At 37.8% G+C, this 27,497-nt stretch overlaps 1 protein-coding gene across 1 annotated transcript in view; it reads left to right on the plus strand.

Annotated features, from left to right (window-relative positions):
• The window catches only part of MOV10L1 (Mov10 like RNA helicase 1), a 69,434-nt gene that overhangs the window by 7,375 nt on the left and 34,562 nt on the right, over positions 1-27,497 (plus strand). The window contains exons 3-12 of the mRNA XM_063446110.1: positions 3,170-3,329; positions 16,273-16,385; positions 17,041-17,231; positions 17,351-17,494; positions 20,259-20,813; positions 21,102-21,293; positions 22,489-22,600; positions 23,837-24,014; positions 24,359-24,429; positions 24,731-24,822. Coding sequence (XP_063302180.1) covers positions 3,170-3,329; positions 16,273-16,385; positions 17,041-17,231; positions 17,351-17,494; positions 20,259-20,813; positions 21,102-21,293; positions 22,489-22,600; positions 23,837-24,014; positions 24,359-24,429; positions 24,731-24,822 — 1,808 coding nt within the window. The remainder of the gene's footprint in view (positions 1-3,169; positions 3,330-16,272; positions 16,386-17,040; positions 17,232-17,350; positions 17,495-20,258; positions 20,814-21,101; positions 21,294-22,488; positions 22,601-23,836; positions 24,015-24,358; positions 24,430-24,730; positions 24,823-27,497) is intronic.

Here is a 27,497-nt window from a genome sequence, read left to right on the forward strand (position 1 = left end):
TAGTTTGGGTGCTTAGAGTATCCCTTTAATTTAGTGTTTTGTATAACAGTGGAAGGAACAGATCACTATAGTATAAAAACGCCTCAGTCACGAGCACATGTCATCTTGGAAATGCCTCATTTATGAAGGGGTTAATGTACAACATGCTTTATACCTCCTAATGTAGTTTTTATTTCTTGAATAGTTTCCCTACACAACCAATCCTGGACTTGTTAGACAACATCCCACAAAGGATTGAATGTATTTGGTCCCTATTGTAAATATATTGTTGGGTGCATTCTTTTTTGTCTGCCTCTGTTTTCCATGTTTTATAAATACACTTGTTCTAAGAGGCTGTTTGCAGAGACTGTAATATGTATTTAGCTCTTACCTTCTATAGAGCGTTTGTATATAAAGAACTAGTTACATGAATAAAGTTCCCCTTTGCTCTTACCATTACTCCTGCTGTCAGGGATTGACAAGTACTGTATACCTCTTGTTTCACGGCCTGCGCCCCTTTAGCTGAGATTGTGTGTAGAACTGATGTGAAATGGAGAAGATCTATAGAAATGTTGAAATGATGGGAAGGATAAAAAAAATAAACTTGTTTATCCTAATCAGATAAATACCAGAAAATAGGAAATATTGTGTTTGCTTGCTTAAGCTTCTTAAAGTGTTATTTTCCTTTCAAGATTGCCTCTTCAATGAATGTTTGATTTCAAAGACGAAGTTATGATTTTACAAACACAGAATCTCCTCACCTTTTCATGTTTTACAGAGTAATCTTTAGATTTCAGATTGCAGAGACCTGACCACGTTTGATTATTCGTGGAAGGAAGTTTGTGTGGCTGAGAGTTTTGATAATACTCTATCTTCTTTATTCTTTGCTCAAAACTGAGAGGAGTTTGAATAGAGGATTGTGAAAACCAATCCAACTGAGCCTAGTCGCCATTCAGAAATGTAGGGCATGTTTGTTGTGAGGGAAGTTATATGGGGGTAGCTGGCTCCTGGATAGGACATCTAGGTACACAAGCAGTTAACACTATCAGAACGTAAAAAAAAAATCCAAAAAGATTACATTAACCATTTTCAAATCTGTGCATTACATATATTTATTATACATGAATGGTTATTTCTTCCAAACATGTTTATTAAAAGTCATTTTTGATATGTTATAATATGTTAATATTTATTGCTATGGAACCCCATAGCTTTTTAATTTATATATTGTGGATATTCATACCTTGACCCCACTGTGGTAAATGCAAACCTCTCTGCTAAGCCAGTAGTCCTCAACCTGTTTAAGGCCCTGTTGTCCAGGACAGATACTTTATCAGGCACCTACTCTCAAGACGTTAATTGTTATATTATTACTCTGCCCAGCTAGTGGGGACTACTTTTGATATGCAAAAGAATTAAGCTATTTTTCAACATTTATTTTATGCCAATTAAGCCTAGTTTACAGAGCATTTTTTTCAGTTTGCTATTGTGCTGCCAGCAGGGGGACTACCTGAACTGACGGGCAGTCCCCCTGCTGGTGAAAAAGGGTAACAAAAAAAGTTTTAAGACTGGCAATCTGCGGCGATCACGGTCAGGGGGGGGGACGGGACAGCCGGAGATTCCAGCAGTCCCCCTGTAGCAGCTCCGGCCCTTGAGGGCCATGTGATCACCATGATCACATTGCCGCAATACACATATATCTCAAAATACAATTATAATGAAATCATATATATTCATTATATATGTATAATATAAAAGTGTATGTGTGTCAACTTTCAAAAACACCATAAAACCTGTATGTGGGGGGTATTGTTATACTCGGGAGAATTCGCTGGACACAAATATAAGTATTTAAAACAGTAAAACTTATCACGATGATGAAATCACCAGTAAAAGTGCAGTTTTGTGTAAAATAAATGCAAAAAACAGTCACAAACGCTGGCCAAAGTTAGCATTTTTATTTAAGAGGCTTCTACAAAAGACTGAAAATACCCCATTTTGAATACCCTGGGTTGTCTACATTTGAAAATGGTATGCCATGATGGGGTTAATTTTCATTCCTGGGCTGCTATACGGTCTCAAAGGCAACATACGCCCAGCAAACCAATCTGGCAAATTTCAAAGTGCAAACATGCAAAAACCCATAACATCTGTACATTGGGGTCACTGTTGTACTCGGGAGATGTTGCTGAACACATATTGGGCATTTCTTCGTCAATAACACATAACAGGAATTGAGAATCCGTGCCTAAAGTACAATGTGAGAGAAAAATAACACACAAAATGACTACCCAAAAGGTTGACAAAGATTGGTGGTAGAATTAGTGCATGGAAAGTGTTAAAATACCACCAGTTGAAATACCCTAGGGTGTCTAATTTTCATAAATATATGGTTTGATGGGGGTAAATTGCATTGGCCGGCTTCAAAAATGTCCCAAATAAGACATGGGTGCATGATGACCAGCTGTGAAAATTCCAAGTAGGAAAACTGTAATGCGCATCCTCCAAATAAGGTATTTTAGTCCCCAGAGAACCCGACACACCTATACATGGGTGATATCACTGTACTCAGGAGATGTTGCGGAACACATATTTGGGTGTTCTTTGGCAGTAACCCTTAAAGTTCTCTGTACATGAGTTCTTAAATTGCAATGTGTGTCAAGAAATTCACCAATTATTATTTTTATTTTTTTTAAATTTGGCATAGAGTGGTGGTAAAATTGTTGCATGAAAAAAGTCAAAATACCCCAATTTTAATACATTAGGTTGTCTTCTTTAAAAAAAAAATAATATATATATATATATGTATATATACATACACACACACACACACACACACACACACACACACACACACACACACACACGTGAAGGGTTATTAAGGGATTCCTGACAGATTTCAGTGTTACAATGTAACTTGCGTTAACAAGGGGTTGGCTGCACTCACCTAAAGATGCTTAAATAGGGTGCTGCTGGGGGCCAATAAGTACAGTAAAAATGAAAATCCAGCGCACTCAATTATCTACTAAACAGCTACATTGGTGCTGACAGATTTTGTTAGTTTTTGTTTGTTTTTTTTAAACTTGGTGGTCTGGTCACTAAGGGGTTAAATGTTTTTCTGTTACTTTCCATACCATTCCATGATCATGATCTGACTCTTTTAGACTTCCTGTTTTATGTTTCTCTCTAGGTTCAAATCCTTTCAAACCAATGGGAAAGCAACACTCAAGATGATCTTGATACTTTTGACCAGAGCGTAAAAGTTTTAATTGGCACTGTGACGTTTTGCAATAAAGATGGTGGCGAAATCAACAAAACAACTTGTTTTTCCATGGGTGATGTATGTGAAGGTAATGCGTGTGTGTGTATATATTCTTTCTGCTTTTGTGGGAAGCAGATAATGATGTTGTAAGGTCTAAAGTTTATTATGTGTATGTGTGTATATATGTATGTGTGTGTGTATATATATATATATATAATTATTTTTTATTGTCTGTTGCTGTTATCTTTCAACTCAAGGAGCAAATCGGTGCCAAATTCACTTGAAAAAACCTTTTGTGAGCGTAAAAATTTAGTAAATCTATTATGAGGCGTTAAAAACACTAGTTGTGGGAGGGCATGGCTAGCTGGGGAACTGAGCAGACGTGTTGGTGTGGAGCTCCAGCTAATCACATTGAATAATTCGCTATAAAGCCACAGTTTTGCACTCAACGCTAAATCTGACCCCTTACCCCTTCAACAGAGAGATGGGGGTAAGCTCCACTCAGTACTACTCACATTTACCGGAGCCACTTAAAGCAGGTTCCAGCTGTGTAGGCATATTAAAGAGAAGTATTCAGCTACCACCCGGACCAAATGAAGAATTTCCAGGATACAATGGATAGATACACAGGATACTTATTTCTCCAAATAGTTTAAAAGCACAACGCATTTCGACGATAACGGTCTTTATCAAGTGCATCAAAACATACTTTCACATTTATACACAGTAGGGAATCAAATCCGGCGCCAAATGTTGGCGTCTGACCAGCATGCCGCAGTTCCGGAATCACGGATGACTGAGTTCCAAGGTTCACTTCCGGTACAGGGATCTTGCGTCCCACCAATTACTTCCGGTTAGATTTACTTCCGGCCTCATCTAACTAATGAGCTGGATTTCAGATGGAAATTCGTGGATCGTCCACTTGTATAAGTGAAAGTCCCATGTATGCAAAATATGTCCATGAAACATATATCAGATAAAATAGTAAAATAAAACAGTTATTATATTTCACACTACCAATGGCATTATTCTTAATCAAATTAGAAACATAGAGAGAACAGTAACCCTCATTAGTTCTCATTTCGGAAAAGTATGAGAAATCACAATTCGAAATAAAAATGGATATGATCTATATTTTCTAAATTTCCATACATAATGTGTAAAAAAAAAAAAAAAAAAAAAAAAACCTCCAACATTGTGGAGATAAAAATCACATAATTATTACAAATTATGATAAAAGTAATTAAATTAATGAAACAGACTCCCAATCGATATTAAGGCCATTTGGAGTCATACTGTCCAAATTAAAAATCCATTTAATTTAATTTCCTCTTTACTTAAACTGGATGGGATACTGTTACCCCTCCAATGGCCTAAAATATGTTGAACACCAAAAAATAAAAGGGAATATGGATTTGTATCATCTAAAAAATGTTGGGATACGCTCAGGTTAGCATATCTCCTTCTTATGCTGTTTATATGTTCTCGTATCTTGATCTTAAGGGACTTACATGTTTTCCCCACATATTGCAGGCCACATGGGCATACGAGAACATATACAACATTGTTGGTGTTGCAAGTAATAAACAAGTTAATAAAGATTTTTTCTTATTAGTAAAATAATAAAAATGGTCAATCTTTCTTTCTTTCTGTGTTCCTTCTCAATTTGCACCCCATACAGTCACCACAGTAAAATAAACCTTTGTGTGCTCATAATTTTAGATAAGAAACCTCCTTGTTCCTTTTCTATAAAACTAGTAGTTAAAATTTGTTTACGGTTCTGAGCGCTTCTAAAAATACATTTTGGTTTTTCACTTACATATTTTTTTAAATCGTAATCCTGCTGTAAAATGTCTGTTTTTATCGAGGATTTTTCTCAAACCACCTGCATTAGTATTAAAATAAATTATTGGAACTTCATCATTATTAATTGGTTCTAATTTGGTCTTGTAATTAAGAAGGGAAGGTCTATCACAATTCCTAATTTTAGTGATATCATCCATCAGGGCTTTTTTATTATATCCCGTATTGGATTGATTACTTAAAACTCCGGCTTGTTCATCAGTCTTTTAAATCGGTACAATTTCTCCGAAGTCTTTAAAAATTGTCCCTTGGGGATGTTGTCCAGCCAAGGTCTAAAGTGCCAGCTACTTCTATGAACGTAGCTGTTCACATCGACTTGTTTAAACAATGTTTTCGTTTTAATTTTCCCTTCTGATATAAAAATATTAAAGTCCCAAAAATGAATACGCTTATTATTAAAATCATGAGTAAGTTGGATATTCCAATCATTAGCGTTTAAGAAATGAATAAAATCCATTGCAGAAGCACAGTCACCCTTCCAAATCATAAAAATATCATCAATATAGCTCTTGTAGAGAACCAGGTTCTCCCCCAGCCATGTCCAGAATAAATAAAAGATTCCTCCCAAGGGGCCATAAATAAATTGGCATAGCTGGGGGCAAACCTGGTTCCCATAGCCGTGCCTCTGCATTGGAGAAAATAATCACCTTCAAACCAAAAACAGTTATTATAAAGTATAATGTTGATGCCCTCCAAAATAAAGAGGATTTGGTAGACTGGAAAAATATTTTAGACTTTGTTAGGAGGAAGGAATATATATATATATTTAGACAAGGGTGATGGTGATTGGACTCTGGAGACTATAGGTCTCCCCGGTGGGTGTATAGGATCTTTCTAAAATCTTAATTTTTTATTTTTATTTTTAAAGCCTCATATTTGAAAAATTATCTAGTTAGTGTCCTAGTTATTGTTTGTCTTCATTGTCAAATATGGTTACAATGTGTTATCTTGGTCAAGATCAATTGTTCCTGGTACACTTTGATTTGGTTTTCTTCCAAGCAATTACTTTGTGTTTTAAATTTAATTTTCTCGATTAAACCTTAACTTACAAAATATAATCTCAAGATATATATATATATATTTATTTATTTATTTATTTATTTATTTATTTATTTATTTAGGCAGGCATATAATTCAATGATAAAACATGAAATAAAATATTTAAATTAGAAAACCTGTAGCACATACCTGGAGTTTAGTAAGCAAGTAAAATGTTCTATTACCAGGATATGTTTGTGTCTGTAAGATAAGAGCACAGGGCACAAAAGAAATGACTCAAACTGTAATGCCATCAGAGTTAACATGAAACTGTTTGAATCTAAAAAAAATACAGAAATATGCAAAAAAATGAATTTTTGTGTGTTTTTTTTTTTTACAGTTTTTGCAATAATTATGTGTACATAATTAGTGCAGGTTAAGGAAAGTAATTAAAAATAAATTCATTTAGTTGTTCTGAATTACAGAATATATAATGTGTCTGGGATTTTAAGGTTTTTTTGGTAGTTACAGGTCACAAAGCACAAGGAGTAAAATAAACTTTTTATGTGGAGCGATTTTAGAATTTGGTATGTTTGTCTTGTAAGCCTAATAGCCATAAAAGAAAACAAAATTGCCACACAAAAGTATATATTTATATAAAGTAGACACCACAGGCTATTTACCTAAGGTTGTTTTGACACTTTCTACGTAGCCATTTTACCGCCAACCTCTGCTAAATATTGGAGTAAAATTGTGTTTTTGGGGGGGTTTTCGCACACAAACTTATAACAAAGAACTTCTCATGTGTATTTTGTAAAGTTGGTGTGTGCTATTCCTGTACAAAGTTTTATTATGTGTTCAGTTACTTCTGCTGAGTACAACGGTACCCCCGTTGTATGTCTTTGGCACTATTTCGTGAAGCTACAGTGCCATATAGGAGACCTGTCCTTTTCAGTATTCACAGTAGAATTTTGAGAGACGGATTTAATGAGCCTATGCTTCCATTTGGGGTATTATAGTAGTTTGACTGTTCAAAAAAACCCCACAAAGGCCTACCATTTGTAAAAGTAGACACTCCAGGGTATCTCATAAGGTGCATATTGTGCCTTAACATGCCCCCATTTTTTTACCATTACATGCCAAAGTATGTGGTAAAAAATAATTTTGTGCATATTTTACATACGGATTGCATTTTTGCTGGGCATTTTGTATATTTCATGTGTGCCACTAAGTTCAAACCCCCCAAATTATGCTCAGCTAAGTCTTCTGAGTAAAAGGACACCCCCATTGTATGTCTATGGCACTATTTCGTGAAGCTACAGTGCCATATAGGAGACCAAGCCATATCAGTTTTGACCGAACTTTGAATTTTGACGCCGGGCCTATGTGCAATTTCCAAGCATCTTTGCAGGTTTTAAATTCAAACTACCCCACAAAGGCCTACCATTTATTAAAGTAGACACCCCAGGGTATTTCAAAAGGCATATTTTGAACCTTAGCGTGGGATCATTTTTCCGCTAGCGTGTACCAGGTGTAGTGGTAATGAGCGTTATTAAATGTATTTTTTTACTTTTTAAAACTTTTTTTACTTTTTAAAACTATTTTTTAAACTTTTGTTTTGATTATTCATTTTTTTAAAGTTTCCTAAACTTTCGTAAAACTTTTTTTTACAGATTTAACATTTTTCTAAGCTTTTTTTTTTATGTTAACCCCTAACTAGCAGTAAGCAGCACTAACAGTAAATTCCCCATTTTCCCATAACTCCCACCCACCCCAGCTAGCAAAATATTTAATTATACAATATTTAAATTAGTTAATTAAATAAATTTAATCCCTGAGGGTTAAAAAATAAATAAAAGTTAATCGTCAGGGGTTAAAAAAAAAAATTAGAACAGTATAATACTGTGATCTGTATTTTGATCACTGTAGGCAGTGATCGACTGGCAGGGAAGGGGTTAATTTTTATTTGGACTGGGTAAAGGGTTTATTTTTTTTATTTTTTACTTAAATGTTATTAAAACTTTTTTTTTAACTTAATTTTTTAACTTTTGAAAGCTTATTTTTAAACTTTTTTTAACGTTAACCCCTAGTTAGCGTAATACTAAATCCCCCAATTCCCCACTAACTTCCACCCTCCCCAGCTAGCTAAATTTATAATTTTAAAATATTTAAATTAATTAATAAAATAAATTGAACCCCTGAGGGTTAAAAAAAAAAAAGAATTAACCCTCAGGGGTTAAAAAAAAAATCAGATCTTAGTAAAATGTAATCCCTGCCAATTGATCACTGTAGTCAGTGATCAATTGGCAGGGAAGGGGTTAATTTTTTATTAAAATGGGTAAAGGGGGGTGGGATTTTAATTTTACTATATTTTTTTTTCCACCAGGGGGCAGGATCACTGAAGATCCGTCTACCTGCACTTCACACAGAACCAGGAAGTGCAGGGAGGCGGAGGTGAGTATAGAGAGCACATGTGCCCGCTCAGACATGCTGTCAGAGCGGGCACATGTACTCTGACAGCCCGATCCGGTGCTCCCGGTCTGCCTCTAATGCAGAGGCAGACCGGAGCACCATTAACCCCACGATCGCCGCGATCTGGGGTTAATTTTAACGGGTGACGGACGAGGTCCGTCACTCGTCATTAACGCATTCCCCTGAGTGACGGACCTCGTCCGTCACTCGTCGTTAAGGGGTTAATTTGTTTCCCATGTGATGCAGTGTTGATTAGAATGCCTCTAATAATTACTGTTTTATAGGCAGCCCAAATAGTTACTTTATCTACATCGTGTGTGCTATTTTAAAGAAAAGCTTATAGGGGAACATATTTTTATATAAATTGCTATATCAGCGTGGTTTAGACACGTGATCATATTTATCTCGGAACCATATAGATTTGGAAATAGTTTAAGGTTAGAGCGGAACATCTCAATCCTACAAGAAGTACCACGTGGGGCCGAATAAATGGTGTAATCTAAATAGTTAGTGTTGTGCCCTTCATACGTCTGTTAATATGTGTGAGTCTTCAAATGTTTTAAATAATGTCTTGTCTCCCTCTATCATAAGAGCGAGTTTGTCCAAGTTTCGAGCTTCATGCCAGGCATGAGACTGCATTACAATCACCTCCTATCAAAATAGGGTCTGACATCAAAGGAGTAATAATGTCCTTAATTTTGTCACAGATGTAATATCTGGAACGTTTGGTGCATAAAGAACGAGAAGGTACAATTTATGGGAACCTGTCTTTCCTGATATTTATAGGAATCTCCCTTCATTATATGGTTCTAAATTGTCAGTTTGTGAATGTGTATAGTTACATTGTGTTTATCTAGGACCCAAAAAGTATAGATTTTATGGAAATTTCCATCTCTCTAAAGAGGGGAGAATTGTATTTTAAGTGTGTGTTTCTTGAAGAAACGCGATATCTGTTTTTAATAGTTTGCTATCTCTGATAATCTGTGTTTTGGGGCATTTAAAAGACGATGCTCGATGACGCAAAAAGGAAGAAATAAAACCTGGATAAAGAAAATATAAAAAACTATTTATATAGTATTTACAACAACTAAAGTCTAGTCTCATACTTTGCCCGTAAGAAGTAGGGGCGACCATTCCTTCATGGGCTTATTAGAAGTTTTCAGTTATCAAATGTCTGGGTTAAGGACATTACAATTCCATAAGTTTAAGATATCCTCTTGTAAATTCAAGTAAACAAGATGTTTTCTCTTTATTTTTTTTATTCTATTTTGGAAATAGAATACAAGAATATGTAATATATCTATTCTCTTCACCCCTTCTCCTTTCCACTGCTTTCTTTTTCTTACCCCTTTTCCATTTTATTTATTTAAATCTTCAGCTGTAAACTCCACACAGATATTTGACAAAAGCACCTGCAAACTGCAGAAACCCTCACTTTTAAACTCCCTTCTCACATACACCCACCAACAGCAGTATGAAACCGCATAAAAACAAAAGGCTAAAGAATCTGTAATATCTATTTTTTTTTTCATCCAGTCAGAAATAAACAGAAACTCAAGATGGCACTTCAAGATACACAAGATTCTCAACCTCTTATTCAGATGACACAAGTTTTTTTTTTTTAATATATATATTCAGCTCAAATAAAAGCCGATTAGAGCAGGAAATTAGAAAAAAGCTCCAAAGAAGTGTGCTTAGAGAATAAGGTATTTAAGGGTCCATACAGCCACCCATGAAGTTATAATGGAAGCAATTACCAAAACGCAAAACAAACTAGGTACCTGTAATTCAGAATAGCAGCAGTTGGGGTGCAATTACATCAGACTCTGAGGTGTTCCTGAGGGGAGAGAACATCAAGTAGCTGACAAAGTGCATGAAATACATAAAGGTCTGCTACCTGATATTCCTAACCACAAATGGGAACTAGACAGAGCACATCGTGCTTTGGGAGCATCTCGTAAAAAGGGAGCCAACCATGCGATATAATGGTTTGTTTCCCAAGACACCATAGTCCGCAAATGCAGAAACACAGAAGTAACATACAAGAAAAGACAAATCCAGGTTTTTCAGGACCTTTCCTCCATCACTCTATATAGGAGGATATTGTGGAAGCTGATAACCAGCACCTTGTGGTCACTAGGCATTACATTTTCCTGGGGACATCCATTCAAATTACTAGCCTCTCCCTGTGGGTGTTTTGGAGAACTTTTTCAGTCTCTTGTCTGACCAACCCTACCCTGTTGGTATTATGACTCCTCTTCAAGAGTAACAATTTACCAACTCCACTACCAAGAGAAAGGCTTTCGGCTAGCGAAACCTGACTGACTGACAATTGGCCTTGGCTATGAAAATTGGTGCATTTTCACCTAACCTTATCTAAAATTGTTTGATATATAGTTATGTAGAAGGTACTATACATCTACGTCATTGTATTAATTCCCTATTGGTATACATTTGCAAAAACGTAAATTTAGGCAGTACAATTATTTCTATTTTAAAGAATATAAATTGTCTTTTAATATACTAAGCCCTTGAAAAGGTATGACCAGGTATGACTCATATTAATGAGTTGTATAACTGACTGGTCCTCAAACACCTAGAGTGAGGGGAAAAAACTATTTGATCCCCTGCTGATTTTGAACGTTTGTCCACTGACAAAGAAATGATCAGTCTATAATTTCAATGGTAGGTGTATTAACGGTGAGAGACAGAATAAAACAATAAAAAAAATCCAGAAAAACGCAGGTCTCATAAATTATAAATTGATTTGCATGTCAATGCGTGAAATATGTTTTTGAGCCCCTATCAATCCGCAAGATTTCTGGCTCCCAGGTGTCTTGTATGTCTCTTAACCCCTTAAGGACACATGACATGTGTGACATGTCATGATTCCCTTTTATTCCAGAAGTTTGGTCCTTAAGGGGTTAAAGGGAGTGCTCCTAATCTCAGCTCGTTACCTGTATAAAAGACGCCTGTCCACAGAAGCAATCAATCAGATTCCAAACTCTCTCCACAATGGCCAAGACCAAATAGCTGTCCAAGGATGTCAGGGACAAGATTGTAGATCACACAAGGCTAGAATGGTCTACAAAACAATCGCCAAGAATACAAAAAAAGTGTGCAGCGCTCGTGATAAATACACGCAATAATATATTAGTGGTATATCCCAAAGTTATATGTGTAAGATAAGGGTAAATACCTTATTATTATAGGTCTGTATTAAGCTCCTATACATAATAAACAAAACAGAGCATAGTATAATACTGCAATATAAAATGAGTCAAATATAGCAGTCTTAATGGTTCCACTCACATGGGTTGGAGCCTGTTAGTAAATAAACTGGCTCAGGTAAAAGCGCTTTAGGGAGGAATTTCCACTGAAGTCCACAGGGCTGGAGCTTGAACCTCCAAATGCAGGAGAAATAGAGCAGGCAAAACACCAATTTTTAGAAATATATCAAATGAATTATTTATTAAAAAGCATTTAAAATCTTACATTCCAAATTGGGTAATGTCAGCATCAAGCACAACGCGTTTCGACATCACAGTACGTCTTCCTCAGGTGCAATATTGTATACAAACTCCACATACATTTAAATAAGCCATTTTGCCCGGGAAACGGGTACAAGGAACCCGCCCCCTATGCCCATCGACCAATCACATGAGTCCCTTTACTCTGTAGCTCCGGACTCTGATGTTGTTGTCATCACTTCTGCATTCTTGCGTTCCACCGTGGTTACTTCCGGGTTCGCATGCGTTCCACTCACGGTATTCATGCGTTCCAGCGGTTATCAAGTCCGTTTTTACTTATAATCATCAGAGTTAATAGTCTAACATACACAGGATGAAGTAAGCTCGAGGCAAGGAAAGAAAAAAGAAGGGGGAAAGTGTACAAAGAATCATCAATGTGAATTACCCTAAATAAGGGAACTAATTTTATACTCTATCATCATAATTTAATTATAAATACATAATAAAACATTATTAAGAACGATATTAAATATAATTATACATTTCAAAATCAATATTCAAGCCATTAGGAGAGAGGGTTTCCAATTCGAAGATCCATTTCATCTCAGTTTTATTTAGGATCTTTATATGGTCACCCCCTCTCCATGGCTTAAAAACCCTCTGTATTCCCATAAAGTGCAAGTTATTAATATCACCGTTGTGAGTTAAATTAATATGTGCCGATACAGAGTGGTTAAGAACACCCTTTTCAATGTTCCTGAGATGTTCGCAAATTCTGACTTTCAGAGGTCTGGTCGTACGGCCCACATATTGTAGTCCGCACGTACATGACAATAAATAAATCACATTCTTAGTAGTGCATGTGATAAATTCTTTTACTGCATATTCTTTTTTCGTTGTATTGGAATAAAATTTATCTGTTTTTCTGTTTTATAATTCTGCTACTATTGCATGCTTTACAGTTTCCACAATTGTAGAATCCTTTTAAGTCTTTACCCAGTACATCTTTGTTTTTTTGGGAGTTTTTAGATATAAAACTACTAGTTAAAATATTTTTAAAATTACTGGCTCCTCTATAAACTATCCTTGGTTTTTCTCCCACAAAAGTGAGGAGATCTTCATTTTGTCTCAGGATATGCCAGTGTTTTTTAAGAATTTTATGAAACCTATAACTTTGGGAGTTAAAATCACATATGAAAGAGACTTGCTTCTCCTGTGCACTATTCTCCTTTCGTTTATATTTTAAAAGATCCCCTCTTGGCTTTGTACAGATTTCGTCAAATTGGGTTTCTACCTGTTCCCTTTCGTGTATCCTTTCTGGTAAAATTGCTTCTTTAAGATATCCGATTGTTCGATAAAAGTGTCATCAGTACAATTTCGCTTTAGTCGCATAAATTGCCCCTTAGGGACATTAGAAAGCCAAGTTTTAAAATGGCAACTGTCGATGTCAATAAAACTATTGACATCGACAGTTTTGAAGAAGGTTTTGGTCTGCACTGTCCCTTTCTCTATGAATATTCTTAAATCCAAAAAATGTACTTCCTGGTAACTAATTTCTGAGGTCAATTTAATGCCCCATGTATTGTTGTTAAGAAAAAGCAAAAAGTCATCCAGTGAGGTTCTACTTCCCTTCCATATGAAGAATATATCGTCAATGTACCGCCTGTACAGGACCAAATTCGCCACCCAGTCATGTCGTGCATATATGAAGGACAATCGCCAATCAGCTTGGTGAGAAGGTGACAACAGTTGATGCGATTATTCGCAAATGGAAGAAACCCAAAATAACTGTCAGTCTCCCTCAGTCTGGTGCTACATGCAAGATCTCACCTCGTAGAGTTTCAATGATCATGAGAGCGGTGAGGAATCAGCCCAGAACCAAACGGGAGGATCTTTTTAATGATCTCCAGGCAGCTAGGACCATAGTCACCAAGAAAACAATTGGTAACCCACTACGTCGTGAAGGGTTGAAGTCCTGCTGCGCCCGCAAGGTCAAGAAAGCCCGTATACAGGCAGGTCTGAAGTTTGCCAATGAACATCTGAATGATTTAGAGAACTAGCTGAAAGTGTGGTCAGATGAGACCAAAATCAAGCTCTTTAGCATCAACTCCACTCGCCGTATTTGGAGGAGGTGGAATGCTGCCCCAAGAACACCATCCCCCACCATCAAACATGGAGGTGGAAACATTTATGCTTTGGGGGAGGGTTTCTGCTAAGGGGACGACGATGGACGGAGCTATGTACCGTCAAATCTTGGGTGAGAACCTCCTTCACTCAGCCAGGGCATTGAAAATGTCACTCACTGTTAAAATTCCCCTTTCATTAAAATTATACACTAATAATTTCTGTCAGTGGGAAACGTTCAAAATCAGCAGGGAATCAAATACTTTATTCTCTCACTGTAAAGAGAAATGATCTACCAGATACCCAATATATCACTCTTCTTAGAGCACTAAAAGATTGTGAGATTTCACTGTTCGGATAATGGGAACCGACATAGGTTCTGAAGCATATTAAAATATATTACATTACATATACAGGATTTCACATAACATTGTCCTTTAAATAAGATATGCTCTCTATGTAAAGCCTATCTATATCTGTTACTCCATTCTCCGTGGTCCTAGTGACTCAATACATCTTTTTTTCACAACAAAGCAAAACGCGAGGAAATCTCCAACTACCTTCATAAAAATAACACACTCTATGTAGATAAAGTAACTATTTGGGCTGCCCATAAAAATGGTAAAAACATACAAAAGGAAGGTCACATTTATGAAACACAACAATGCATATTTTATTTTTTTACTTAGTGATGTATTGTTATAAAATAAGGCTAACCTCGATCAGCAAAGTTTATTAATACTATTTACAATTCTTTGTTATTTATTTATATATATATATATATATATATATATAAAAATATTTTTTTTATTTAACTCTTTATTACACATTCGGACAAAGATTTTAATGTCAGAACAATAAGAGTAATGGTCAAAGTGTGGTTTTTGTTTTAGTAAAGTGGAACATTAACGGTGTGCTAACATCTGTAACAATGCTAGATGAGAGAGTACCGTATATACTAGAGTATAAGACGAGTTTTTCGGCACATTTTTTGTGCTGAAAAACCCCCACTCGTCTTATACTCTAGTCAAGGTCTGTATTATGGCAACTTACATTGTAATTACATTGTAATGAGCCCGGCGGTCCTGTTGGGGGCTGGCAGGAAGCTGTTACTTACCTTTCCTGCAGCTCCTGTCAGCTCCCTTCTCCTCCATGCCGGTCAGCTCCACTGTAAATTTTGCTAGAGCCGCGGGGTCCGAGCGCGGCAACGCTCCGCGTGGCACTCAGACCACGAGACTTACAGTGGGAGCTGACCGGCACGGTCATATAGTAGCGGGTGACTTTGGTGGTCAGGACGAGGCCTAGTTTTAGCCAGGGTTGTGTCCATTTCTGAGAAATCAGAGATTGCATGCTTTTGTGGTTTGTTCCACTGCAGCCATGCGTACAGTAAACCCCCTGACATCTTCTCTTTTGTCCGAGAGTGACTTCCTGAGGTCTGCTAGGAGACTGAAGTATTGCGCTTGTGATGGGTGGAGAGGACACCTCTTTCATTGGAGAAGGCTTGGATGGACCCTGATGTACCAGCTGTGCAGGGGTAGCTTATCTGAGGCCTCTGAGAAATTGTCGAGGTCCCCCGCCATGTTGGACCTTGAGTCTCCATGCGGCCGCCGCAGTAGATCGCCGATATCAGCTGTAAATCTGGGTCGATCCGGCCTCGTTTTTTTGTTCTTGCGCCCCATTGTGTAGTGCGTTCCCGTGGCCTTTCTGTACACTAGTATTTGTGCTATCTCTGCCTGCGATCAAGGAGTTCGGCGAGTCTGCGGCTGCTCACATCGGGACCTAGCTCTGCCCCTCTTCCATATTAAATCCAAAAATACACTTTTCTTAAATGTGTTAAATCCATGTTTTAAAGAGCTGAGTGCAGTGCTCACATTGAGGCATCCGTGTATTTCAGCAGGTCCTTAAGTCAAAGGACATCATGACGGAATAATTTCATCACGTGTCATTAAGGGGTTAATTTAGTTTTTGTAACCATTTTTTCGCACATGACAAAGAGCCTTTCTACAAAGTAAACTTATTAAGACATCTGAAGAGTGGTTATTTTGTGTGTAATCTTTCATGGAGAGATTTTCTGTGGTGTAGACAATGAAGTTTATAGTGAAGTATTTCCTTTTTCCTTTTCAGGATACGAGCCATACCAAGGAGATTGGGTAAGAGCAGAGTATATTATAAATCCAACAACATGGAGTAGCGAGGCATGTGCAGTAAAACCAGTTCGGTGTAAACGAGTAGATCAGGTATTTCTCTGCCATATTCTGACATGATCTATGAAAGTGCTCTTTGGAGTTTTCGAGTGGTATTTCCTGGCTCTGGTAGGCAGGCATGTATTCATTTGTAGCTCTTTAAAGGACCACTATAGGCACCCAGACCACTTCAGCTCAATGAAGTGATCTGGGTGCCAGGTCCCACTAGGGTTAACCCTGCCTGCTGTAAACATAGCAGTTTCAGAGGACTGACTGCGCGCGCATTTTGGGGGGTTTCGCTTTTTTACCTAATGGCAATAAGCCTGTTCTGGCCTTCCCTCCCAACTTGCAGTTTTCCCACTTGTCCTACTAATACAGTTGACGTCCAGCTAGTTGCTTTTACAGTCTACTAGCATGCAACCCTAGCTGTTTTTTTTTTTTTTTTTTTTTTTTTTTTAAGTGTGCCTTACAGCCCAACCTACATAGAGATTAAGTAGTATTTCAAAAATGTATTCAGAGCAAGGTATGGTAATTTCTGAAGTCATGCTAATACATGATGGCGGGTAAAGTTGATGGGTCGTTGCGCAGGAATAAACTGTAAAACATTCACCTTCCCACCTCCCCACTCGCACGTAGCTAGACATTCCGAGTATGTTGTGAAAAATTAGAAACTCATTTTACTTGTGTTGTCTGTTTTATTTTGAAACAGGTCATAATTACAGCCTTCTATGGGAGAAGTGGTGTTCTTGATGAACATATATATTTCACAATGGATTCCATACGGCTTCCTCAGGGTTACCATCCTAAACGCGGAGATGTAGTGAACGCCGTCGTCATAGAGAGTAGCCAGTCGTGCTACATTTGGAGGGCGTTATGCATCGCACCGGTTAACAAAGATAGGTAACACGTTCAAGTTGTTGTTTATACATGATATAATATGTATTTCCCTTTCTCCTGCTGACCTCTCTACTTTATGGTGTTGTTTTGGTTTAATGTTTGTGTTGTGTTTCGTATTGCAGTTTATCTACATCCAAAGAAGTGGATGCCCAGAATCAGTACTCTGCTGCTTTGATGACGAACAAAGGCGGTTTGGAGATTTCTCGGATGACTAACTTCGGAGTCATTAAACAGGGCCAGAGCAAAACCATAAGCATTCACCTTGCGTAAGTTCATATTTGCACGAAGAGATGTGTGTTGATTTGAAGGATCACTTTTTGATCAAGTGGGGAAACACTATAGAGGATTGTGTAAATACCCTTACTGAGTATTAATGCTGTTTTGAACATCATATACTGAAACCGCGTGTGCAATGTGCTGTGTGCTTTTTGTTTTTTAATTTGTGGCGCATTATTTAAGTGGGTTTGCATTGCTGCTCACTTAATATAATGAATAATCTATAATTAATCCATGAAAAAGGTTGTGCGTTTTTTTAAAAAAATAATTGTATAACCTTAAAAAAAAGAAATTTAAGATATCAGTGGTTATTTTAATAAAATGCAAGCTACCTACAACATATAAAATCTTAAATCTATAACTAGCATAGAAAATGATGCTAAAATTATCTCAAATTACTCTTAAACAAAAAGCTACACCGTTAAAATGTTAATCCAACAAATACACTCCTAATATTTAAAGCAACAATTAAATTTTCCTATGTGAGGTTTAGTTACAAAACACGTAACTAATTTAAAAGCAAACTGTAAAATTTAAGCACAATATCTGATTTGTTTTCCTTGAAACCTGAAATGAATTAATGAAACATGTTTGATTTAAAAAAATAAAAAAGATTCTAGATCAATCAGCAGAATCTTTCCATGGTGATTGTTCCACATTTAGAATTTCTGTTCCAAAACTGCTCTTTAACATAACCCCTTAGTGCCATATGTAGTGTGGATTCTGCACAGACTGACCCGTTAATCCTTCTATGTTCCCATTTGTTTTGAACAGTGGAACCTGTTAGTAGACTCCTTGCATCTTCACACAATAAATGGTTCATTTGTGACCCTACTGCTACAACATCCATACAGAGAAGAGTGTTATTGTAATGTGCATTCTATTACAATTGAACAAGTCGCAAAACCTTTGTGATGTGAATTTGAATATAACTTGCCACAGAGTCGTAGTTAAAGGGAAACTCCAGTGCCAGAAAAACGATCCGTTTTTCTGGCACTGGAGGGTCCCTCTCCCTCCCACCCACCAATCCCCGGTTACTGAAGGGGTGAAAACCCCTTCAGTGACTTACCTGGGACAGCGGCGATGTCCCTCGCCGCTGTCTCCGCCTCCGCGACGCTCCTCCTAGTGATTACGTCGGCCGGTGGGCGAGACTAATCTCGCTCACCGGCCGAGGAGACCTAATGCGCATGCGCGGAAATTCCGCGCATGCGCATTACGTCTCCCCATAGGAAAGCATTGAAAAATCATTTCAATGCTTTCCTATGGGGTTTTGAGCGACGCTGGAGGTCCTCACACAGCGTGAGGACGACCAGCGACGCTCTAGCACAGGAAACCTGTGCTAGAACCCAAGAAGTGACCTCTAGTGGCTGTCTAATAGACAGCCACTAGAGGTGGAGTTAACCCTGCAATGTAAATATTGCAGTTTATGAAAAACTGCAATAATTACACTTGCAGGCTTAAGGGTAGTGGGATTTGGCACCCAGACCACTCCAATGAGCAGAAGTGGTCTGGGTGCCTGGAGTGTCCCTTTAAAGTCAGTTTGGTCCAAGAAATGGTTGTTTTTTTTTGTGTGTATTTTTATCTAAATGTTTGGAGTTAAACTGTAACTTACATAGCTAAAAATGAGACGACCACACAATAAAAAAAAAAAAAAATTACTTTACTGAGAGGGTAGTGGATGCATGGAATAGCCTTCCAGCTGAAGTGTTAGAGGCTAACACAGTGAGGGAGTTTAAGTATGCGTGGGATAGGCATAAGGCTATCCTAACTATAATATAAGGCCAGGGACTAATGAAAGTATTTAGAAAATTGGGTAGACTAGATGGACCGAATGGTTCTAATCTGCCGTCACATTCTATGTTTCTATGAATTAATGAAGGCCATAAAGAACTATAGTCCATTCTCGAATTACAAGCTCAATGCCTCTAAATAATTTGCCCTTCCCTGTATTTATGGACTCTCGAATGATGGCATATAGTGCTGAAAGATTTAGTTTTCTTTGAGTGAAGAATGCTTTGCCTATCTCAACAAACCCTCAAAATTGGCTAGAGATAAATCCGTTCCCTCTAATAAAAGATTAATTTTAAATGTTGGAGGAATAAGGAGATCCTGGTGAGGCAAGATCAACACTGTTAAATCTTATGTTTTTCCAAAAATGATTTACCTGCTGAGTATGCTGTTTAACATAATCTTGGGCTGGGTTAAGCTTTTACAGGCCTTGTTTTCTAAATGTATCTGGCTAAAGAAAAGGATAGCCTAACTTTATTGTCTAATAAAATAGAGAAGGGTGGATCTGGTTTTCCGTGCCTGGATAGACTTAGGCGTCTAAGTTTACACTATCCGCACTTTCCATCAATCTTCCAGTAAAGAAAGTTGGTACAATCTTGAACTGAGATTAGAGAATAGGCCCATTTAGAAATCTTGCTTCAGCTCTTTGGCTGTACCGGGAGTCTATTTAAAAAAACAAAACAAAAAAAACATAATTTTTTTAGAGAATATTACATTCTTGAATTATATTTTAAGAAATTGGTATAAAATATTAAAGAAAATGTGTGTCTCAAAGGGGAAAATTCTACCACCCTTGAAAGTAGGTCTTCTTGGCGACCTCTTGCAGGACATATACTTGACCCAATGGGTTTTCAATGGCACTCTGTGGCAGATCTTGGGTATTCTTTCTTGGTTTATTTCCTTCTGAAGGTTCCTATAATTGGAGTTCACGGAAAGGACTAACTCGTGAGATGCTTTTTATTCCAGGAATAAAGGGACGGAAGACCAACGCTTGCTCTCGTGCAACGTAGCAGGTTGGGAAAAGGAAAACCACTTCAGGTTTGAAATGTGCGACCCAAAATCTGGCTGTTTGGAGGACGTCTCATCCATCTCATCACCTGGCACTTCTCTGCCTCCAAATTCACAGGTGTTATCTGGCAGTAATTCCAATCCCAAAGCGAAGATGAATAATCCTACACCTATTACTAATGGCATAAGGTCTAAGCATTGGCACATGGATTACAATGTCACTTCTGTAACTCCACACTTGGTTGGCCAATACTGTAATTACATTAACAGATCTAATAGTGCGCTTTCAAATATTTTGGGTAAGTCGATGCATAAACACAATGAGTCTTCTGTTCAGGATCACCCATTGGGTCTTAACAACTCAGGGTTGCGTGATGACCAGTCATCTACAGAAAGTGGAGACAGTGACTTGGAAATAGAAAATATAAAGCCTACACAGAAACCAAAATCTTGTGAGTCAATGGTGATTCCTCCGGGAGAAGAGAGATTTATTACAATCATCTGTGAGGGACGGTAGGTGGTATTAACCGCTTCAATTTCCATGGGTTTAATGTTTACATTGGTTTTTGGTAGCGTTTTGAGTCTACACCAGTGGTTTTGGAGCATAGAATGACTCTTGATTTGCGTCTGACTCAATCTCACAATCTCTGGCCACCTGGCCTTTTGAATTGGCTTATTTGGCACAAGTGACCTTTTCCAACAATCCTCTGTGCCCTTTAAATAGGTCTCTAATTAAACTGAATAAATTACATTTTCTGTGTTTCATATCTCCTTGCTATCTATCCCTTGGTTTCCCTCCAGAAATCCAGGTCGCTGCAAGGAGTTGGTGTTTTTCTTTTTCACCGACTTTGTGATTGGACGTTATCTTGAAGCAGTAATTGAAAGTGAAGAAGAAGTCTTAATTTGCACCCCAAAGGCTTCTGCTCCCAAACAGACACTGTCCGCGTCAGAGACCATGCCAAACAGGACCATTCTGTCTGCTCCACCGAGAAAGTATGTATCATAGATTTATTCGTAAATGTCATCTTCTTTCTGATAGAATTGATCTGTGGCAAAAAACAAAACAAAAACATGTTAACAGAAGAAAAACAGTTGGCATTATTAATGTGTTTAGAACTTCTTCAAAAAATCAAATCTGCACAATACCTGTAGTGTGTTACGGGAACTCACCTTGAAGGCTGTGAAGAGGCTGACTATCCTTCACAGCCACCTTAATGGTGAGCATTGTGTGCCCAGAGGTGTTTGGGGGAATGTCCATGCACTCTCATAGAATCCTAGGATTTCATTAATCTGCTCCAATTACCAGGGTGGTCTTGCATTTAAGTTGCCTTTTTCTCTAAAATTACAGCTCCTCTTTCATAGCATATATTTTAGATTTACTGGACATACCACTGTATTAGAGAACATTGTTGTACAGGCAACACGTTTTAATCTCTGACTAGATCATATTCAACAAGTCTGATGTTCGATAATACCAAGTGAAACTGCAGGTTTATTGAGCATGGCTGACCTATACATTGATTTTTGCAGTTTGACTTTTGAAATTTATTTTACCTTAGTGTTTGCATATTTTACTGTACAGAAGGATGCCATTTTATAGAGTTGCTTTTAAAGTGACTCTACAAGCATCATAAACACTACAGCCTTTGTAGTAGTTGTGCCACAAGGAGGGTTTTGATTTATTTATTTTTCTCTGAAGGATTCCTCTGCACCCAAAGCCCACCCAAATCCTCAATATTGTGAAAAATGTTTGCACAGCATTGCCAACTCTTACTGTGCAATGAGAAGTTGTGGCCATTAGGGAACAAGTATGTTTGGCCTTGTCAAATCATGACTACTTTTTGGGGCATAAGTCGACACAAGCTCCTTCACAGTTTATGAACTGAATGTAGTGAAATAAAGTTGCTCATGATGTTTAAAGCTGAAGGAGTGAGCTGAGAGTAATGGGGAAACATGCAGTTTTTGTCGAAAACATGGTCGACAAGCATAGCAACATAACGACTATAATAAGCTGTAGCTAACTTTTTTATTTTCTCGTCTCCTGTGTGTAACTCATTGTATTTGTTTGATTTATCGTCCTTTGTTTATGCTTATGGACAGCCCTAATTTTAAGATCTAACTTTACTGCAGGACTTTGTTATAGGGAAATATCTCTTCTCCATGTAAGTATTTTGTGTATAACTTTTAGATCCAGGAGACAACTTCCGAGTTTTATCCCATTATATTCCATACCAAACAGACTTCGCAGGTGTGTGGAACAGAACATGGATGTGTTGGCATTGGAGCCTTGTCTCGGAGAAGTAAGTGTTCTCATTAAAATACATTGTTATACGTAATTTTTATAAACAGCAGGGATGCTGGGATATATGAAAGTTAAAATTGATGTTTCAAAATGTCTACACTGAAAATATTAATTTTATATTTATTAATGTGTGTGTGTGTGTGTGTATTAAATAAATATTGTATGAGCTACTTTATACAAGTATGCCACAATGTAAAAAAAAAAGTATAAATAATACACTCACAACTAATGATAACTAATCTTGACACTCAAAATGTTTCTGAACTACGCTTCCCATAAAGTACATCCAGCTTTAACGTACAGAAACTTAGGGGTACCAAGGTAAGCAAGCCGTCACTGCCCAAGGCATGCAAAGTATGGGGGAAAAATTGGGTTTTGAGATTCTCTGATGTCATCCACTAGTGTACAAACCTTTTCTATCCTAAAAATAAATAAAATAGAAATCTTGTGAATGGATTCAGCTGTATCTACATTAAAGGGCAAATTGTTAACCCACTGCTAACGAGATGCGAAAGTAAATTTAGCATTTTCAATGAATCGTTCGTGTTCCCTGTTTGCCAAGAAATGCTCCATATTTATTTGTCTTTCTCTTTCTTTAAACTGCTCCCATACGCAGGGTTATTTATTGAAGTGAGAATTCAAATTTACCCATATTGGAACAATTCACCAAAGCTCGCTATGCTTTCAGTTTGGCAACTCTGTCATTTAAAAATTCAGTTTGGCAACTCTGTCATTTAAAAATTCAGTTTGGATACTCACTTTACCGAACAACCCTGACCGTTCGAGTGGGTGGAAAAACACATAGAACAGCAACCTCAGACTCTTAGAACCATGCCCACCACAATGATTATGGTACTTAGGATCCACTTAATCCTGGGGTTCTCAACCCAGTCCTCAAAGACTAGGATTTAGGGATTACCCTGTTGTGTCTAAAGTGTTTGTTCCCTCCTCCACCCCAACCCTCCGCCCCTAAAAACACATTAGACACAGCAGGGTAATCCCTAAATCCTGGACAGTTCTGGGGTCCTTGAGGACTAGGTTGAGAACCCCTGCCTTAATCCCTTACATTCCAGCAATACAACAGACTTACTATGAAGCTAGAAATAAATTAGCCAAGCATGCCAGACAGGCATTGTAACTTCACAGCATTATCATTTTACTTTCCTCGGGAAATCAACCTTGCTGAAACACCTGCTCAATGTTGACGTATGTTCCTTATTGTTTATTTTGTCAGATCATTTGTCTTTCTAATCATCACAAAAAGTTGTCGACTTTGCTTTGGTTGGAGGATATTCATTTGGAGATGGAAATTAAAGAATTCAGCCTTAGCGGAGTTTGTCTTCAGAAACGTGGTGGGTACCTGGTGTTGGATGTCCCAGGTCTGGCGGAGGGCAGGCCCTCGTTATTTCCAGGTTAGTATTTATATTCCTAATGCCCAATATAAATCATGGAGAAACTACCAGGGTTATTCACTACATTGGGGATTCTGGGAATTTAGGCCAAATTAGCAGAACTGAAATATTATCCCAAATTAGTTTTGCTTCAAGTTCAATACATTACGGTCAGTGAGGTTTTTGTGTGTGTATATGATCCTTGTCTTTTACCAATTTTTTCTCCTTTTCCTGTTTAAAAAAAAAAAAAAAAAAAAAAAGAAAGTCCTAGAATGTATGACATGTCATGATTCCCTTTTATTCCAGACGTTTGGTCCTTAAGGGGTTAAAGGTGTTCTGTTTTTGTATTTTTTTTTTTCTTTCAGGGGACAAGATTATGTTAAAATATCAAGCATACTCTACACAAATGACGGAATTTCCTGGTACAGTTGTTGAAGTAAGTATTTATTGTTAACACTTGTAAAATATAGATTCGCATTGAGCAAGTACAGTTTTAAGATAGTAAAGAAAAATACATTTGTAATGGTAGAGTGCACATTTAGAGATGTTTCTGTTTGTATGGACGGACTGTTCTGTTAAATTCTCTGCGCTTGGGGTGATTTAAAATTTTTTTTTTAATGCCACTACGTTCTTTAATACGTGTCCCATAACTTCATGGGCACGGTGTTTGGGGGTAAGCTCCTTCTGGATAGACTAAATATCTCCATTTCTTTTTAAATAATTTGCTTTGTTTATAGATACATGATGAGGAAGTCACAATTCGGGTTAACTCGGAGTTTGAAAGGTCATACAAATTTGAACCAATGGATGTAGAATTTACGTTGAATAGGTGAGTTATCAACTGCACAATCTTTCTGTGTGTTTGGCATAAAATAAAAATAAACCCTTTTGGAATGTTCTCATCCAAATGAGATGCAGTCCAGGCATGAATTATTCTATTCTTTGTCTGAAATGTTGTTTATCTTTTTTTTTTTTCTTCAAAATCTCTTCAAGCGTCTTCCAAATTTCAATAGCATCAGCGATGTTACAGCAGTCTAACTTTTTGCAATTTATCCTCCTCTGTCTGCAAAGATTTCATCGTAATAAGCATGTACTAAACGTTTGTTTTCACCAATTTTGCACACAGAATGATATATCCAAAGTATTGTCTTTTCAGATAAAGTAATGGATGGTTGTCCCAGCAATGATATATTATCCAAATGTCCCAGCAGTCACTGTATTAAAGGGATACTGTAGTGCCAGGAATACGTGCCCCTCCTCCCCGGTAAATAAAGCGCTAAACATTTATTTACTTACCTGATCCCAGCACCGATATCTCTCGGCGCTGGGTCGAAGCTCCTCTCCGTCCGGCGACGGGCGGCGTCTAATTCGCATGCGCGGCAAATGCCTCACGCACATTAGACCTCCCCATATGAAAGCATTGAAGCAATGCTTTCCTATGGGGAAAATCTGACGCTGGAGGTCCTCATGCAGAGCGTGAGAACGTCCAGCGTCAGATTACAGACCAAAAGACCGTTACGATTCCGGAAGCCCTCTGAGGACAGACTTAGTGCTGCAATGTAAACATTGCAGTTCTCTGGAAGTGCAATGTTTAACACTGCGGCACTAGGTGCAAAAGGGACACAGCACCCAGACCACTTCAATGAGCTGAAGTGGTCTGGGTACTTACAGTGTCCCTTTAGAATGTACCTTTTTAGCATTGGGTGAGGTTTCTCTACAGAACAGACACAATTCATTGTAAGTCGGATTCAAGTTGGTATTGTTGTGACAAACTCAAGTAAATTGAAGTCATTGCTCAATTTGTTGGACCAACTTGTGGTGGTCCATGATTTGTTACATTATATTTAAAGAAGTTGTATCTCATGAAGTGGCCGTTGATTCTGTGACGTCTTTTATTTACTGTTATATGTGTATAGATTTATTAGATAAGCTATATGTATATTTATTTGTCTTTATACCATTTTTTTCCCCTGCTTGTCTTTACAATTTTTTAAAACATTTTTTTTCAGGCAACCAATTAGTGTTGATTCATTAAATTACATTAATTTCGTGATACCATTAATTCACGTGATATGAAAAATAATTTTGCCTCTTGAGACTCCACACTCTTTTTAATATTCTTTCTTTTTTGCTGTGCAAAGAATAACAGATGAGCTGACAGTGCCACAACAACATCAACAAGCTCAGTAGTAACGAACGGTATAACAATTCAATGTGGCATGCAGATTGACAGCACAATTTTATATATAATAGATGAAATGTAGCCAAGTTGAATATCATACCTTTTTTGATGTTAAACTAATGCAGGCAAAATATGCCAGTAGATGAAAAGACTTGGTAAATAATCAAAGCAAGCATGATGTACTGACTATATGATATGACTAGAAGGTGTAAAGACTAAGGTGTAGAGGAATGTGACATGCTAGATTCAGATAAACAAAACAAACAGCTACCATATGGCTCTAGCAATGTGTTTGTCAGATTAATTCCCCAGGAAGCTAGATTGTTTAGCAATATGACAGGCACACTGCCCTCAAACTCTGTTAAGATGGAAAGGTAGGAGCTTTGTAGTACCCAATCTGTGTGCTTGATTCACCCGAAGCCTACCATAGTAAGAGCACAGTTCCACATCAGGGAAGACCTCTTCAGACCTCCGAATCCAGCTGTGGGCAGAGTGGTGTATCCGAGTAACTGGGTCTGGAGTCCCCTCAGGCACATATGTGCCACATCTGTTTCAGTTTTCTGCGCTCAAGTTTTCGCCAAAATTTTCGGAAGGTTCTATCCAGCTTGGTCAGAACATCTAGATGAGTGTCGCTGGGACTAGGGAGACACGCGGCATCCGCCATATTGGGTAGGTCACTGTTCGTTCTGCCTCGAGACTCGGGTGTCAGGGTGGACCAGGATGCACACCGCTGTTGGCGTCTGGGCTCCTCCGGAGTGGGAGATTGTCCGCTTCTCCCGCCCGTTGTGGACCAGGCCTCAAGCCCCGAGTCGAGTTTGTGTCGGTTCGCTGAGCACCACTCTGCATGCCCCTCCCTCCCCCCCCCCACCCGATGTAGGGGTCGCACCGAGTGATGGTGCTACCCCAGATTGTGCTTGATACGGCTGCATATAGCTTCTGTATTCAGGATATTGGGGGAGCTTGTGTAAAACATGTCTCTCCGCCATGGCAGTCAGGCCCCGCCCCTTACAATCACTTTTATCCCTCTCATCTTGGCTTTGCATATATACAACCGTATACGTTCGGGCTTGTTGTATAGATCTTTTTGCGTTTATACAGAGTTACATTGTTTTAATGTATAAGCTGTTTGAGAAGGCAGAGTTGGTTCATTTATAATCTATAGTATATGTTGAATATTTCCACTAATGGTACAGTTCCATTCAGGTACAGCTCTGCTTTTAACCCCTCCAAATTCTGTATTAAAGTTAACAATAGCTTTTAAGTCAAACTTGTCAGATTTCCAACTCCTAGACCATTTGATGTCGTAGTTAATGATTATTTCA

The sequence above is a fragment of the Pelobates fuscus genome, chromosome 3 (genome assembly GCF_036172605.1).
Source record: "Pelobates fuscus isolate aPelFus1 chromosome 3, aPelFus1.pri, whole genome shotgun sequence".
NCBI lineage: Eukaryota > Metazoa > Chordata > Amphibia > Anura > Pelobatidae > Pelobates > Pelobates fuscus.